Below are 18,911 nucleotides of genomic sequence, written 5' to 3' on the forward strand. Positions count from 1 at the left end.
TATGACAATGTTCTTTGGGGGGAGGGGTTGGTGGGAGGGGAGATCATAGCACTTCAGGCCGCTACCTGGAAGTTATGCGGAAGCCAGCCCATGGAGCTTGGATTAACAGGAAATGACATGAGCCTATGTAGCCCTTTATATGGCCTGAAGCCAATCTGCGGAGCTTGCTGCCATCTTCGTTTGTCCAACACAATGGCAAATGCCATTGAAAACAATAGCAAACTAGATTTTGCATTCTCTCTGTAAGGAGGGGATCGGGGGAGGGATGTAAGGGGAGTTGGGAGGTTTGGGGAGCTTTCGAGGGGGTCTGTGAAGGGTAGAAGCAAATGAGCTGCTGCCCACACCGCCACTGTCACCATGCCAGACTGGGCTGCAGGGGCCCGTTAGTGCCAATATTCAGCAGCACTGCCTAGTTAAATTCCACTGAATATTATTGGTCAGCCCCCTGAGCATGATTGAAATGGACAGGAGCTTCTTCTGCCCACTTAAATTGCACTGAATATCAGGCCTCAAATGTACAAAATACGGGGGAGAAGAGGTCTTTGGGGAGGCAGTAATAATGTTACCATTCCAATACCTCACAAGACTGAATAATACAATGCTGCACACATAGAAAACATTTTCAGTGGAACAATTTAGCAAAGGTTCATGACATGTCACATTAGTTCACTCCATTACTTCTTTTGAGTGGGTATTCCATACATTCCTCACACTTTTTATGATATTATTTTTGATATTGCTCCTGAGTTTATCCTTTTGGAGCTTCATAAGATAACCCTTTATACTAGACATCAGGGAAAATATTTCAGTTCAGTTCATTTTCTGAACAATCTTTCATTCAATTAGTTTTTAGATACTGAATCATTCATTTCTATTGAAGTCAATGAGGCAAGCAATTTTATACTGTAACAATAGAGGTTTCTATCCATATTGAATGAAACATGACTAAAACTGAAACATAGGAATAATTTAGTAGTTAGAGCTGAGGGCTGTGAAGTCTAACTAATGCTTAATTGTCTCAGATACAAACTTAGAATGTATTTGAAAAACATGTATTGTACATTGTGGTGATCATTAAGGAACCCTGTTTACTAAGCCACAGTAAAAAAATGGCCTGCGCTAGTTTTGGCATATGAAATTGATTTCCTGGGCCACTTTTTACCATGGCATGAAAAAGGTCTTTTTAAAAATGAGGCAGTAAATGGCCATGTACTAATATTAAAATTAGCACATGGCTATTTACTGCCTGAGCCCTTACCGCCATCTACTTAGGAGAACATAAGAACATAGGAGTAGCAATACTGGGTCAGACTAATGGTCCATCTAGCCCAGTATCCTATTTTCAACAGTGGCCATGTCAAGTCACAAGTACCTAGCAGAAACTTGTGTGGTAATCGGGTAGTGCACAGCAATGTGGCTGCGCTGCCGATTACCTCAGGGAATGCTCTCAAGGTAGAAAATATTTAAATTATTTTCTACCACAGGGAACTGCGTGCGCCAACTTTGGATGTACTGCCAGGCTTGCACTACCCTGGCAGTAGGGCCAATTTGGCTACCGTGGTTTAATACAAGGGCCCCTAAAAGTTTAGCATTACAAAAAAAACCCCTCAAAAATATTAACTTAATTCACAAATATGATAAATAAAAATTAACAAAAATGATTAAAAACTACAATAAAATCATATAATCAGAATATAAAAATTCAGCACAACTAACCTAATCAAAAAATTTCAATAAGTATGACTAAATAAATTACAGTACAAGAGCTGATCCACACTATTTTTTCCAACTAACTCAATCAAATAAATAATTAGTCATTTGGGGGGGGGGGGGGTACTTAATTAGGGTGTGTTACAGCCCTAAAGCAAGTTATTTGCCCTACAACATATTTTAAAGGGCATACATATTAAAATAAGTTACCACAGAATACACAGTACAGAGAATGAAAGCATGAAAAGGTAAGCAAAACACCTCATTACCATGTAAAGTGAATAATGCAGCTTGCAGTGAATATTGCAAGCTATGATAATCCTGAAAACAAAATACAAGCAAAGAGGTGTTGTTTTTCCTAGTCAGGAGCATCAGGCTACAAAGGCTGAGGCCTGAAATTCCTGGCTGGTGTTTGAAATCAGGAGCTGCCCCCTTCCCTCCCCCTGATGCCCCCAAATACCCCTCAATTACAACCTCACTACCCTGATGACCCCCCAGATCACCAAAAGCATCCCCACCCTCATGTAGGCCCCCCCAATCCTACCTTTAGTAATCCCTGCTGTCTAGTGTGGTCAGAGCAAGAGGGTACTTCAGTAGTTCTTTCTCCTTGCCGGCACAAGGTTCAAACTTGTGTCAGCACCCCTAGTGAGAGTTTTACAGTACTACCACTAGTGCTCAAACTGGCATATAACCCCTCATATGGCAGCTTGACCACTGAAATAGTATCAAAAGTCTATCACTAGGTGTTGCTGGTGCTACTTTCAACCCAGCGCCCCAGCAAGTGGCAGGAGCAACTGGGGATTGCTCCTGTCCCAACCTGACTAGACATCAGAGATTACTAAAGGTATGCCAAGGAGGAGGTGCTACGAGAGGGTGTGATTGCTTTTGATGATTGGGATGGTCTTAGGGCAAGAGGAGTCTTCAAACTAGGAGTGTATCACTGAGGAGTTTGTGAGCAAGGAGATGTAATTCGGAGGTCTTAGGTGCAGAGAACATTGGGAGGAGGCATTTACTGGTTGGGAATTGGGAGAGGATGTATGCAGGGGAGGAGAAAGGGGAGTGGGAAGTGGGAGCAGCTGCTGAATTCATGCTAGCCTCTTTATGAAGTATATGGAAGCATCAGGTTGCAGCTACTGTCTACAACTCTCATCTGCATAGACTCACTGCAAGAGAACTCTTGTTACTCTCCTGCTCTACCAAAACAACTGGATACAAGTGTTCATGGTAAAGATACACAATACATGCCATGTTGGGGGTGGGAACTGTGTGGGTTACAGGCAAAGAATGGTATGGACTGCACACTGCTGTTCATGCATGCTACTTACTGCACACTCTCATAAGTGCAGTTAGTGCAGGTGCGCTAACTATCTCATCAAGAGGAGCTAATTACGAATAATCATAAAGTGTGGTTAAGAACCTTTCAGTGCGGTACAGCCTTTCCATTAATCGTTGCTTTTAAAGTCACACTAGCAATTCCTCTGTGGAAAATGAGAGGAAGCCCATTCAGTTTCTATGGACTTCCTCTCATTTGTCACGTGAGAATCGTTGGCACGGCTTTGTAAAAGAAGCCCTAAGTGCAGTAAGTATAAAAATGACCACACTTCAGTAAAACAGCCCAAAGATTGTAAATATAAACCGCCTTTCTATTGATTGCTGATGCGCATCATATTCCTACTAGTCTAACAATTTTATGAATAATTTATACTTGATAATTTGAACAAAGTAAACATTGTACCCATTTTATAATTTAACGGAATTAACATCATTGACTAAGCATCTACCCATTTACTCCATTCCTCTTACAAACTGGTTCTCAACCTAATCCTCGGGACACACCTAGCCAGTCACGTTTTCAGGATTCGCAGAATTAATATGCATACAATGGATTTGCATACAACAGATGTAATGCATGGAAATTAATTTCATACAGTATTAATTGTGGGTATCCTGAAAACCTAACTGGCAGGATTTGTCCTGAGGACTGGGCTCAGAGCCCCTGCTCTAAAATTACTGAAGTGTGCTAAGCAGCTAGCACATAAATTAGTATGTAATAAGTGTTAAGAGGATAGCCATTGCATGGCAACACATATTAATTCACATGTTAACTGCATAGCCTATTATGGTGAGGAAAATGGGCAGGTTAAGGGAGGGGAGGGGATGGACGTGGACTTTGCAATTCATTTTAGGAGGTGGTAAGTGTTTCTGTTCTGTCAGTACACTTAATGCCCGGTAAAGTTTTTCTGTGCAATAACTTTATGAGAACATGCTGGGATCATTCCTAACAGTGCACAAGCTTTGCTAGGGATGTGCACAGGACAAACATTTCCAGTACATTTTAGGTTCATTTTTTGTCTGGAAATTTTGAGTGGGTTTTTTTTTGTTCATTTCACAGGTTTGTTTTAATGCAAAAAGTGTTAAGTGCCCTATCACATTTTAATGTACACTGCTAAACAAGCACTCATTAATTTGTTGGATAGAGAATGTTAAATTCATATGGCATGCGCTAAAGTTTTTAAGGTACACTAATAAACCAGATGTGTACTAACAAATATGCATTTCCAGGTTTTGCACTTACCATGTGGCACTTTGGGTACCACTCTTTAGTGCAAGAGCCCCACTGACTCCCTAATGCTTAAGGTCAGCAAAGAGGTTTAGAAGTTTAAGAATAGCTCTGACCTGGATCTGTTGCTGAAGAAGGTTGATTTTGTGTTGCTGTTGTAATAACTGCTGCTGTTGCCGTGCAATCTGTGAAGAAATTTCCCATTAGAAATCAATGACAAATATAATTATTTCATTAATTTACTAACTGTGAAATATATTGCACTTTTCACAGGAGGAGGGTGTCTGATCCACCAAATTTTGGTAGCCTCATGCTGATAGATATTTTTGCTGTGTCTCCATGTCTATGATGTCAATACACAAGTTAGACAGCAAGGAAGAGAGGGTCCAAAAGTACACAAAATACAGCAACAAAGAAAAAAAAAACACAAAAGGGCCTCCAGAACGGGAACAATGATACAGTTTTTATTGAAAGTGACAACAGGGGCAGTGTTTCGGTGCTCACCAGCGCCTGCCTCAGGGGTCTAGAACACATACAAAATCCAATATTACAATCAAACAAAATCTAATAATAAAAAACATATTTTATAAACATATAAAAATAAATACAAGAAATTGTATAAATGCAAATAATAAGAGATATATAAAAATATGTATAAAAAATAAAATAATACTTAAACACATCAAATGATGATGAATGTTTGGTGGACCATACTGAGGATGCCACATGAGGATAAAGTGAAAACATACCTCAGCCACTTTCAATAAAGACTGTATCATTGTTCCAGTTTTGGAGGCCCTTTTGTGCTTTTTCCTTTGTTAATACACAAGTTAGATACATGAACAATCGCACATGTGACAGCGTACACCAATCACTCCACGTCTACATTTATTCTATATGCCTCCTGCATGCCCTTTATAGAATAATACATATGCATATTTTGATTTAGGCATGCCTCCATAAAGTGAACATCCTTTACAGAATTGCCCTTTATGTATCCACTGATCAAAAAAAAGATAAAAAGGAGGATAGTGGAAAAAGATCCACGGGCTCCAGAGACAAGAAGGACAATCTTGATGCTTGAGAAGATTTATGCAATGACTCGACACAATGCTGTGTTTCAGCCTAAAGGCCTGTATCAGGAGTCTTTTTAATGAATGGGTCTCAAAGTCTTCTGACGTGAAGCTTTTCAAATTGAATCTGTGTTTTGGTCTTGAAAAAGACCTTTGTTATAGAAAATGCGAGCCTTCAAATCTGATTAGCAAAATGTAGGATCCATTCATTAAAAAGACTCCTGATTCAGGCCTTTGGGCCAAAACACAGCATTGTGTCAACTCTTTGATCAATAAATCTTCTCAAGCATCAAGATTGTCTTTCTTGTCTCTGGAGCCCGTGGTCCTTTTCCCACTATCCTCCTCTTTATTTGTTTACTCCCATGGGACCATAGAGCTCTCCGCCTAGGTGGATTTCTGATGGAACTTCCACTGATCAATACCCAACAGAGCACACTACAAAAGTTGTTCTGGTGTCCTACTTAACATGGACAACATAGATGAAAGGGTCAGATTTTCTTTTAAAGCTTGACTACACAACCTCAGCTTTGGAGAACTCTTTTGTACTTATGGATCCTGAATCTTACTCAGCAATCCATCCAGAAATAACCACCCTTGTTACTAGCATCACTTCTGGAGGTAACCTGAGAGTGCATTGCTTTAATCAATTTTTGTTAGGCATGATGTTTAGAAGGGCCATAGCACACTTCATTCACACTTTACTTTTATTCCATTGAAACGTGGATGGAAAACCAAGTACTTGTCATCACTGGCACCTTTGCACAATGTCTCACACAATCAATGAGCTTTCCTGAGCAGAGAATATCATCCTTTGCTGCATACAACAAAAAAAACATATGCAGAAAAAAATCAAATGCATCAACACAGATGAAAACATTACTTAAGAAGGCCATCTCTAGACACCGAACTCCTTTGTCAATGACAATTCAGCCATGCAGAACTACATAACAGCAAGATGAACCCTCTGATCATTCCTGGTTGGCATCACATTTCTGCTCTCCTTGTGAACCACTACCACAATCAAGTCAAGCACCAAAAGAATCAATCTACTGAAGAAGCCATCACAGTTGCAGGATTGTGGATCATCAGTGAAAACCTACTACGACCCTGGAACTTTGACACTAAAGACTTCCACAAGAGACAATCTAACCCATTAATGAGGCAGTGGTCATCATGCCTCAGGATGACACATGAACTATATGGAACCAGAAAGATAAAGACTTAGAGACTCTTTTTCTTTTGTTGTCTAATGTTGCATGTTGTCTCTGTTTCATTTCAGATCCCACAGAATGAAAACAAAAACCCTCATTGGACACCTGAGAGACTCTGAGTCTTCATTATGGACTTTCCGTGTCTTTAATATGCTAGATCAGTGGTTCCCAAACCTGGTTCTGGAGGCACCCCAGCCAGTCAGGATTTCAGGACATCCACAATGACCTTTCGGGCTGGGGTGCCTCCAGGACCTGGTTTAGAAATCACTATGCTAGATTCTTTACAAGAGCCTGCAAATTGGTGGGAAAATGTGGGATACAAATGCTACAATAGTGGCATTGACAGATGCAAGCTGTAAGGAAAAGTATATAGTCCTTTCTCACAGTGAAAAATACTATCTAGTCTGTGTGAGAAGTTATCAACCAAATAAGTATGATGTATACACATGAGGTATGAAGGGAAAGAAAACAACAACTCTAAACTTGAGATAAACCTGGTATGTAAAGCAGGGGAGAAATAGCTTGGAGGTCAGCCAAGGATATGAATGTTTTCAAAAGGCCTAATAAAAAAGTGCCAGGATTATCCAAGCAGACTACTCCTTGAAGCTGGTAATGGGGTCCCCCCAGCAATGAGATGCAGGGAATATGCTGTGGGTAATCTATACGGTGCAGTATCATTCTTTTATGTTTCATACTATTCTTTTACCTGTCTTATCTGAGCTTTAAAAAAATGATACTTTTGCCCATTTTACTACTTCTTTCCTAGGTTTTTGTGATACAAGCTGGGAGTGTCTACCTCACAGTCGTGTGTGCATATTTAAATTTTGTTTTGATATATATCTGCAATATATAAACCAAAGCAAACAGCAACTTCCTGCTACAGTGTATAATTTCTGATCTTGTAGGTTAAATGTTACATGTGACCCATTCCGTATACTCTCTTGACACCTGCTTTGCTTCATGCCTCAAGCTAAGGCTAAGGTTAACAGATGTCCCTGATTTGGGGGGACAGTCACCACTTTTAGACCCTTGTCTCCACCTTCTTAGCGTATGGCAGTCTGCTGTCACCAATTTTATTAATGTTCTAAATATATGATGACTAAATGGTTCCAAATATATTAAAGAATCGATAACATATAAAATCTATCCTATATAACACAACAAATATAAAAGCGCATAAGTTACTTATCACAAGATAATAATCTGCAGATTGACTCTGGTAATCAGGTGAACTCTGGTGATCGGTAAATGCTAAATATCAATGCTCTCTTTTCCAGATGACTATCTTCTCAATTGGAACAAGCTCTTTTAAAATTTGACTATGCAAAAGTCCATACTCCAAAAAAAAGTTCAAAATATAACTCGTTGTTGTCCTTATTGATGTTAAAGCTGGCCCAAAGTATCACCAAAGAACATTCTAGCTCTCCTTGCAATCAGCTTTACTCCAGAGATCACTGCTGATGATCTTTAAAGTGCATAATCTAAGTAGCATGTATGCAGCATTGGAACGATCTCTACAGGACCTGTTTCGCTATGTGTTTCATCAGGAGACCTTGTTGAAATTAACAAAACATCAACATCACAACATTTACAGCCTATGGTCCCCAAAAATTCAGTCTCATGTTATGGACTCTTGTGATTTGCTTCAATATTTGTCTGAAATAGATATAACTTCTGCTCAGGAAATCATTTTAGCAACATTAGATATTACAGCTCTACGTACTAACATACCTCAGAGTGCTGCCTTAGATGACGTTTTCTTAATATGGTCAGGGGACAAGTTTCAACTTTCTGCATTTTTAAAATATTTGACACAATAGTTGTGATGAGAACATCAAATTTACGAGCTATATTGGCGTGCATAGAGTTGAAATTTTAGATATCTTGATCCAATATGAACATGGACAATTTAATACTCAGATTTTTAAAAAGCCTACAGATAGGAATGCATTGCTTCATTACTCTAGTCATCATCCTAAACAACTAAAAAATAGCATTCCTGTAGAACAGTTATAAGGCTGAAGCGTTTGGGTACTTCAGATAGTCAATTTAAACTTCATACCGTGGATACATACAATCGGTTTCAAGCCAGGGGTTATCCTAATAAAGTGATAAAGTGTACGTATAAATGAGCTAATAATGTTCAAAGGCATTTATTTGTTACATTTGTATCCCACATTTTCCCACCTATTTGTAGGCTCAATGTGGCTTACATAATACCGGAGAGGCGTTTGCAGACTACGGTGTAAACAAATACAAAGTGATATTGTGGTAAGATAAAGTTTGTGTGGCGCAGCCACATTAGGGAATCGTACAATGGAAGAGTGGTGTTATGTCCATTGCATACTTTAGTTTTGTTGTGTTGCACAGATCAGGCATTTATGTTGGATTGGTAGGGTATGCCTTTTTAAACAGGTTAATTTTTTTTCCAGAAGTTTAGGTGGTCGTACGTAGTTTTCAAGGCTTTTGGTAATGCATTCCACAGTTGTGTGCTTATGTAGGAGAAACTGGATGTGTAAATTGATTTGTATTTGAGTCCTTTGCAGCTTGGGTAGTGCAGATTTAGGTACGTTTGTGTTGATTTGGATGTGTTTCTAGTTGGTAGGTCGATCAGGTCTGTCATGTATCCTGGGGCTTCACCGTAGATAATTTTGTGAACCAGAGTACAGATTTTGAAAGCAATGCGTTCTTTGATTGGGAGCCAGTGTAGTTTTTCGCAGAGGGGTTTTGCACTTTCAAATCGCGTTTTTCCGAAGATAAGTCTAGCTGCCATGTTTTGAGTGGTCTGAAGTTTCTTTAATGTTTGTTCTTTGCATCCTGCATAAATTCCATTGCAGTAGTCTAAATGGCTTAGTACCATTGATTGTATCAGGTTGCAAAATGTTTCCCTCGGGAAGAATTGTTTCACGCGTTTGAGTTTCCACATTGAGTAGAATATTTTCTTTGTTGTGGATGTCACTTGGCTCTTCAGTGTTAGGTTGTGGTCCAATGTAACATCGAGGATTTTCAGGCTTTCTGAGATAGGGAGGGTGTAATCTTGGGTTGTTGATAATTGTGGCATTGTCCGCTCTGTGTTGAGATGAAAGGATAAAACAATGTGTTTTTTCTGTGTTGAGTTTTAGTTGAAATGCATTTACCCAAGAGTCCATGATGTTCAAGCATCTTGATTTCATTAGTGATTTCTGTCAGTTTAGATTTGTAAGGAATGTATATTGTGACATCATCTGCATAGATGAAGGGGTTAAGGCCTTGGTTGGATAAAGACTTGGCTAGTGGGGTCATCATTAGGTTAAAGAGGATCAGTGATACCGGTGATCCTTGCGGTGCTCCGCAGTCTGCTTTCCATGGTGATGATATGTTTGAGTTTGATTTTACTTGATATGTTCTTGTGGTTAGGAAACCCTTGATCCAGCTAAGTATGTTTCCACCAATCCCAAACTTATCTAGTACTCTTATTAATATATTGTGGTTTGCCATGTCGAATGCACTAGACATGTCGAATTGGAGGAGGAGGATATTTTTGCCTATTGCTATTTCCTGCTTGAATTTGGCAAGGAGAGTGAGTAGTACTGTTTATGTGCTGTGGAGGGGTGAAAACCTGACTGTGATTTGTGTAATATTGAGAATTTGTTTATATAATCTGTAAGTTGTTTGGCTACCATTGGCATTGACTGTTGAGCCCTTCTAAGAAATGTACTGATTTGTGATTAACTTGCATTTTGCCATACTACACTCAAGTTTATCAGGTTCAGCAACTTCTTATTAAACATTGGCCTTTGCTTTCATACCATAAAGGGTTTGAACAAACCCCCAGACTTGCATATACTAGAGGACCTAATCTGGGGGAACAGTTTAATCGAAATAGGAACTTGAAGAGAATTGGCAAATGTAGTCACTGTGTCTATTGCCAGTATGTGTTGGACATGGAAAGAATTTGGATTCGGCAGTTAAACCGATATCATATTTTGAAATCAGTTACTGATCGTGATTTGGATTATGTAGTATATAGAATTCAGTGTCCTTGTGCCCATTGGTATATTGGCAAGACAGTAAGGAAAATTAAATACCGCATTGCACAACATCAAAGTAATATTCAGCTTCAGTGGATGGCGGCACCGCTGGTGGCACACTGGATGCAGCAATCAAATCGAGTGGAGGACCTACAATTTGTGGTTCTTATACGTTTTGATCCTTGTGGTGGGGGCAGTGTCCAGCAAAGAATGTTTTTTTCCATGAACAACAATTGATTTTCGAGTGGAACACTGTCACCCCCAATGGACAACAAAGAGGTTGATTGGAGTTTATTATTAGCCTGTCCCAGATGAGTTATATTGAGGCACTAATATCTTTAGGGATATATATTGCCCTGAGCAATTGCAAATGTCTAGGTGTTTGAGCGCAATGGCTACCATTTTCTGAAACACAGTAAGAATTGTCAGCAGGTAAGCTAGTCGTGAGATGTTCTGACTTTAAATTATGTTGTATATTGGTTGGGATTTATGTATTGTGATGTTGATGTTTTGTTAATTTCAGCAAGGTCCCTTGATGAAGCATATAGCGAAACAGGTCCTGTAGAGACTGCGCCAATGCTGCATACATGCTACTTAGCTTATGCACTTTAAAGATCCTCAGCAGTGATTTCTGGAGTAAAGCTGATTGCAAGGAGAGCTACAATGTTCTTTGATGATATTTTGGGCCAGCTTTAACATCAATAAAGCCAACAACAAGTTATATATTTTGAACTTTTTTTTGGAGTATGGACTTTTCATATTCATATTTTGAAAGAACTTGTTCCAATTGAGAAGATAGTCATCTGGAAAAGGGAACATTGATATTTAGCATTTACCGATCACTAGAGGTCACCTGATTACCAATCTGCAGAGTATTATCTTATGATAAGTAATTTATGTGCTTTTATATTTGTTGTGTGTTATATGGGATAGATTTTATATGTTATTGATTCTTTAATACATTTTGTAATATATTTGTATTTAAGTCTTTTTATTAATTTTAACATAGTTACATAGAGATGATAATACATCAAAATGTATAAGAAATTCACAATATCTAATAAACTATAATACAATAAAGGAAAAAAGAATATTATATAATTTGTCCAAAATTGAGGGATCCAAGATTAGGAAATAAATCAAGGTAACAAAGTACACTTCTGAAAATAAAACATATTGTTAACACATTGACCGGAAGGATATTAGGATCATGCAGCCTAGACAGTACATTTAACTGGGAGATACCACTTCCGGGGTATCCCTCACACTCTCCTTAGCAGTAATAAATTCTTGTAATCTCTTGGGACAAGAAAAAAGGTAATTAACACCATTTAAAGAAATCATGCACCTACAAGGAAATTTAACAACAAAAGTACCACCGAGGGAAAGAATTTTTGATTTAAAAATCATCAATTCCTTCCTTCTGATTTGAGTTTCTTTAGCTAAATCTGGAAAAATCTGAATTTTTTCTCCCATAAAGATAGCATTTATTTTTCGGAAATAAGTATGCAATATCAAATTCTTATCCATCTCCAGTGCAAACGTAACAATCAATGTAGCTCGATCTGAAATTTCTAGAAAATCTAGAAAACCATTTAAATTCAAATTTTGTGGAGATTCTGGTGCTTCATTTGTTGACCGCAAAGATTTTTTTAAGATATTGTGTTCTTGTCACTGGAGGGTGACTTTCTATAGGCATATCCAGAATCTCAGAGAAATACTTTTTCAAAAGTTCAATTGGTGAGATAAATGAAGAAATCGGAAAATTCAAAAATCTAAGATTGTTCCTTCTAAGCTGATTTTCTGTATATTCCATTTTGCGTGCCTGGACTTTATTTTCCTTGATTTGGACTTTATTTTCCTTGATTACAGTCGCCACTATAGTTTGCAAAGATTTAAGTTCAGAGTCAAAAGTATCCAGTTTAGTTTGATGGCTCTCAACTTTAGTGGACATCTGTAGATTATTAGTCTTAAGTTGACTTATTTCACTCTGAGCAAAAGCAAATATCTGCTGTAGAGAAGTGTTTACCCCTTGGATGGCCTCCCAGAGTGTGTCCATAGTGACTTTTTCTGGTTTTAACGATCCACATCTTAACCCCGAAGATAAATCTCCTGGGGTTATATCTAGGGGTAAATAACCCCTTTCTGTTGTTAAGGTACCTGGGGTAGAGGCGAGAGCTGGCCCTCCTACCGCCAACGAGAATTCACCAACTTCGGACGCTTCTTCATACGACCCGATCTCTGCCCCGCTTCTCCTTCCAGGTTGTGGAGGGGTCAAACCTGCGGGAGGACTCAATGTAACTCCCTCTGTACTGTGTTCCGCAGTTGGCATTGTGGAAGTTCTAGAAGCTTGAGCTGGCAATCCCGGTGGGCGGATTCTGAAGCTCTCCAGCGTGGGTTGCGACATGGTGGGATTACTAACTGCGCTCGAGGAGGTAGGAGCTATAATTTTACTTTTTCTCTTCCCCATTTCGCCTGGGAAGCGCTCCGTATCGTCAACCCGTAGCGGTGAGTTTCTGGAGCTCACGCACACACCTCCGGTCAGGCGGCCATCTTGGATCACATTTTTTAATATATTTGGAACCATCTAGTCATCATATATTGAGAAGATTGGTTGTTTAATTGAAGAGTGTTTAACTCATTGGATTGCTTTGTAATTTTATTAATGGGGGACAGAGGTGCCATATTCTAGCTTGGTATTACCATACCCACCTCCCCTAACATGGTTAAACTTTTTCCCCTCTTGCCATAAGCTTTCTGGGGTCAGATCCTCCCTTTAAACCTCCCTGTGTGGCTCCCAGGTCCTTTCCTCCAATGTGATCACTACACAGTACAGGAGTACGATGTGATGTGGAGTCTGTCCTCATGCATGATGCACACTTCTGCTGGGTCCCACCCTCAAAGGGAAGTGACATCAAAAGGATTGGGACCCGACAGGTTTATGCAGCTTGCTTGTGGACAGGGTCTACATCACACTGCACTGATATACTGAGTAATGTGGAGGGAGGATGCGTCTCCAGGAGCTACTGCCCAGGTGGTAAGGGTTAGGATGGCTGTTGTAGTTGGTGATTCAGTTATTAGGCATGTAGATAGCTGGGTGGCTATTGTGGATTAAAAACTGGTTAAAGGATAGAAAACAGAAAGTAGGGTTAAATGGTCAGTAATCTCAATGGAGAAGGATAGACAGTGGGGTTCCCCAGGGTTCTGTACTGGGACCGTTGTTTAACATATTTATAAATGATCTAGAGATGGGAGTAACTAGTGAGGTAATTAAATTTGCTGATGACAAAAGTTATTCAAAGTTGTTAAATCGCAAGAGGATTGTGAAAATTGTCAAGAGGACCTTACGAGACTGGGAGACTTATCTGCATGTGTATTATGGAGCGCCTAGGGGCCTATAATGTCCCGACAGGGCCTGTTTCGCTTAATCACTTTGTCAAGGGACAATCGGCTTCAACTTCCTGGGATGCTTCTCGCTCATTCAGTCTGAATGAGCGAGAAGCACTCCAGGAAGTTGAAGTCGATTGTCCCTTGACAAAGCGATTAAGCGAAACAGGCCCTGTCAGGACATTATAGGCTCCTGGGCGCTCCATAATACACATGCAGATAAGTGTTGAAGTTTCTAAGTAATGGATTACAAAGTATATTTTTGCGACAAATAGAAATCTTCCACTGAATTCACAGGTGTCACCTAATTACCTATAAATTGAAAATTTTTATATCAGCAGTAAAAATACTCATAAAAATTGATAAGAATGGTGGTAGGGGGTTGTCAATGTTTAAAAATTGTCACCAGAATTATGCACAAGAAATATGCCTGTATGTGCAGCCTAATGTGACTATATGAGACTTCCCTGATATCCATTAAAAAGTACTTGGGTGCACTTTTCTCTACTTTAAGTATTTTTTGTTGTGTTTATCCTAGGAATAAGCAGTTGATTTTCCCAAGTCTATCCTAATAATGGCTTATGGACTTTCTTTTAGAAAAATAGCCAAAGCTTTTTTAAACCCCACTAAGCTAACTCATTTTTCCACATTCTGTGGCAACAAATTCCAGAGTTCAATTACTCACTGAATGAAGAAATATTTTCTCCGATTTGTTATAAATTTACTACTGAGTAGCTTCACTGCGTGTCCCCTAGTCCTAGCATTTTTGGAAAGAGTAAACAAGCAATTCATGTCTACTCATTCCACTCCAACTCAGTATTTTATAGACTTCTATCATATCTCCCCTCAGTGGTCTCTTCTCCAAGCTGAACAGTGCTATCCACTTTAGCCTTTCCTTATAGGGAAGTCATCCCATTTCCTTTATCATTTTTGTTGCCCTTCTTGGTACCTTTTCTAATTCTGCTATATTTTTTTGAGATGTGATGGCCAGAATTGCACGATAGAATTAAACAAAGGCATTAAAACATTCTCATTTTTGTTTTCCTTTCCTAATAATTCCTAACATTCTATTTGTTTTCTTAGCCGCCGCTGCAGAGGGTTTCAAGTACCTTTCAACAATGACACCTAAATCCTTTTCCTGGGCGGTGACTCCTAATGTGGAACCTTGCATCATGAGGTTTGGGTTCCTCTTTCCCATATCCATCACTTTCTACTTGCTCACATTAAATGTCATCTGCCATTTGGATGCTCAGTCTCCCACTCTCATAAGGTCCTCTTGTAATATTTCAGAATCCTCTTGAGATTTAACAGCTTTGAATAACTTTGTGTCATCAGCAAATTTAATTATGTCAATAGTTATTCCCATCTCTAGATCATTTATAAATATGTTAAAAAGCAGCGGTCCCAGCAGAGACCCCTGAAGAACCCCACTATCTACCCTTCTCCACTGAGAATACTGACCATTTAAGTTTTTAATCCACATTAGGATATTATCTCCTATCCCATGACTTTCTAATTTCTTCAGGAGTCTTTCATGAGATATTTTGTCCAATGCCTTTTGAAAATCCAGATACACAATATCGAACAGCTCACCTTTATCCACATGTTTAGTCACCCCTTCAAAGAAATGTAATAGATTGGTGAGGCAAGATTTCCCTTGATTAGGAAATCCCAGGAAGTATTTTTTCACTGAGAAAGTGGTAGATACCTGGAATGCCCTCCTACGGGAAGTGGTAGAGATGAAAACTGTAACGAAATTCAAAAATGCATGGGACAAACACAAAGGAATCCTGTTTAGAATGATCAAATCCAAAGAAGCTTAGGGAAAGCAAGTACTGGACAGATTTCTACAGTCTGTGTCCTGATGGGCTGCAATAGAGCTTTTCAGGGGCTTTGACAACAACTTCAGAAATTTTAGAACAAGCCCAGTGATGGGCAGACTTCTAAGGTCAATGCCCTAAAAAAAGGCAAGGATAAATCAAGATCAGGTATACATATGATGTATCACTACATACCATATGTAATGAGTTTATCTTTTTGGGCAGAATGGATGGACCGTACTGTCCTTTCTAAGACTAAATCCATGTTGGCTTTGTCTCCTTAATCCATGCTTATTTATATACTTTGTAATTTTGTTCTTTATATTAGTCTCTACCATTTTCTCTGGCACTCACTGGTCTATAATTTCCCAGATCACCTCTGGAATTCTTTTAAAATTTGGCATTACATTCACCACCCTCCAATCTTCCAGTACCATGCTTGATTTTAAAGCTAAATTACATATTACTAACAATAGTTCTGCAAGTTCATTTTTCAATTCTATCAGTACTCTGGGATGCATATCACCTGGTCCAGGTGATTTGCTACTCTTCAGTTTGTCAAATTGCCCCATTACATCTTCCAAGTTTACAGAGCTTTGTTTTAGTTTCTGTGACTCATCGGAATCTATTATACAAAGGTTTACTTGCATGGGAAGGATCTTTTCCACCTATATTGGGTGGTGTGGAGGGGCATAATCGAACGTGGCACCCAAGTTTTCCTGAGGGCGTCCTCGCAGGACGTTCCCACGAAGGGAAGATGGGCGTCCATCTTTCATTTCGATAACACAGTTGGGGACGCCCAAATCTCAACACTTAGGTCGACCTTAGAGATGGTCAACATAAATGTTGAGATGGTCGACCTTAGAGATGGTTGTCCCTGGTTTTCGGCGATAATGGAAACCGAGGACGCCCATCTCAAAAACGACCAAATCCAACTCATTTGGTTGTGGGAGGAGCCAGCATTCATAGTGCACTGGTGCCCCTGACATGCCAGGTCACCAACTGGGCACCCTAGGGTACACTGCAGTGGACTAACTGATGCACTAACTGAACGGAAAAAGCCCTTCCCTTACCGATCCCTTAGTGATTTGGAAAGGAACAGGCATGCATGAAGGAAATCGCATGCAAATGAGCTGCTCGCTGTTAGCTCATTTGCACACGATTTCCTTCCTAAGGAGGGCAAGCCAGTGCAGAACAGCCAAACATTATGCATGGCTGCTCTGCGCATGCCAAAGACGGCTTCATACACGCAGACAAGCTGCGTGTATAATAGCTGTCTACAACCTTAAAAAAACACAAGTCCAGGTGCTCGTAAGGGACGTCTTTTTTTGAGTATGGGTAAAGGACGTCCAAGTGTTAGGCACCTTCGCTATGCCTCTGTCCTTGCAAAGGGCAGTTGAGGACGTCCAAAATATGGATGATTTTGTGAGAAGGACGTCCATGCCTTTGCTATGTCTCTGACACCCCCTTTATTTATTTATTTGGATTTTGGATCCATGCCTTTGCTATGCCTCCGACACCCCCTTTATTTATTTATTTGGATTTTGGATCACAAGTAGCAGCAGTGGGATTTGAACCGGCCACCTCTGGATTGCAAGACCAGTGCTCTAACCATTAGGCCACTCCCTTGAAATTTGGCCGTCCCTGTGTGTGTGTGGGGGCAGTTCAGGAGTCCAAAATGTTTGAAAGAAGGACGTCCATGCTTTTGCTATGCCTCTGCTGACACACACACACCTCCCCCCCCAGGGACCTGCACACTGTTGCGATGGACCTGAGTATGATATTTGAGGCTGGCAAAAAAAGTTTTTAAAGTTGTTTTTTTTCAGGGTGGGAGGGGGTTAGTCACCACTGGGGGAGTCAGGGGAGGTCATCCCCGATTCCCTCCGGTGGTCATCTGGTCAGTTCGGGCACCTTTTTGAGGCTTTGGTTATAAGAAAATATGGACCAAGTAAAGTCGGTCAAGTGTTCGTCAGGGACGCCCTTTTTTTTTTCCATTATCGCTCGAGGAGGCCCATCTGTTAGGCACACCCCAGTCCCGCCTTCGATACGCCTCAGACACGCCCCCTGGAACTTTGGTCGTCCCTGCAACGGGAAGCAGTTGGAGACGCCCAAAATCGGCTTTCGATTATGCTGATTTGGGCGACCCTGAGAGAAGGACGCCCATCTCCCGATTTGTGTCGAAAGATAGGCGCCCTTCTCTTTTGAAAATAAGCCTGATAGTAATAACATTGATCCTTAAAAATATAAATTGGTTGTGAGTGAAGTAGGCAGCTAACTATAGACCTGTAGCTAGTATCCCACTAATTGCTAAAGTGCTGGAATCCTATGTTTCAGAGTTACTGTCTGAATACTTGTTTAAGTTCATTTGTTTGCATCCTTTACAATTTGGTTTTAGATCTTTTCACTCAACTGAATCAGTACTTTTGGCAATTATATCAGAAGTTAAAGCATTATTTGCCCATGGAAAAGCATCAATTCTTTTACAGTTTGATCTCACAGCAGTGTTTGACATAGTTGATTATAATTATCTTGCTATATAAATTGAGTTCCACATTTTTGGTGGATGTTATAGAGTGAAAATGCAGAAATCTTTCAACTGATTGGAAACCATCCTGTGGAGTACCACAGGGCTCTCATTTGTCTCTGTCATTATTTAATAAGAACATAAAAACATAAGCATAAGAACATAAGCACCGCCATACTGGAAAAAGACCAAGGGTCCATCAAGTCCAGCATCCTGTCTCCGACAGTGGCCAATCCAGGCCTCAAGAACCCGGCAAAAACCCCAAAACAAAAGAAAAATTTAAATTAGTAATGTTCAATGGACTTTTCCTTCAGGAATCTGTCCAAACCCCCTTTAAACTCAGCAAGGCCAACTGCTGTCACCACATTCTCCGTCAACGAGTTCCAGAGTCTAACTACGCACTGAGTAAAGGCCATTTTTTGTCAAAGTTTTTCATCTATAGGGGCTAAGATCTTTTCGTATACAGATCATATGTTTGTATTAATACCAGTCAAAGAGGACTTATCCCCTCTTTTGTCTTGTATTTCACTGTTTATAAAAAAGATTGAAGAAGAAAGTGTTATGCATGGGTTTAAATTGAGCAGAAAAAGTAAATCTTCTCTGGTTTAGTCAGATC

General features: G+C 39.8%; 1 protein-coding gene across 2 annotated transcripts in view; it reads right to left on the bottom strand.

The window, feature by feature from the left end:
• Positions 1-18,911, bottom strand: part of SOX5 (SRY-box transcription factor 5) — an 860,916-nt gene that overhangs the window by 311,279 nt on the left and 530,726 nt on the right. For both annotated transcript variants that reach the window (XM_030214565.1, XM_030214564.1), the window contains exon 7: positions 4,387-4,455. In XM_030214565.1, the coding sequence (XP_030070425.1) occupies positions 4,387-4,455 (69 nt within the window). The remainder of the gene's footprint in view (positions 1-4,386; positions 4,456-18,911) is intronic.

Source organism: Microcaecilia unicolor, chromosome 9 (assembly GCF_901765095.1).
Source record: "Microcaecilia unicolor chromosome 9, aMicUni1.1, whole genome shotgun sequence".
In the NCBI taxonomy this organism is placed as follows: Eukaryota; Metazoa; Chordata; class Amphibia; order Gymnophiona; family Siphonopidae; genus Microcaecilia; species Microcaecilia unicolor.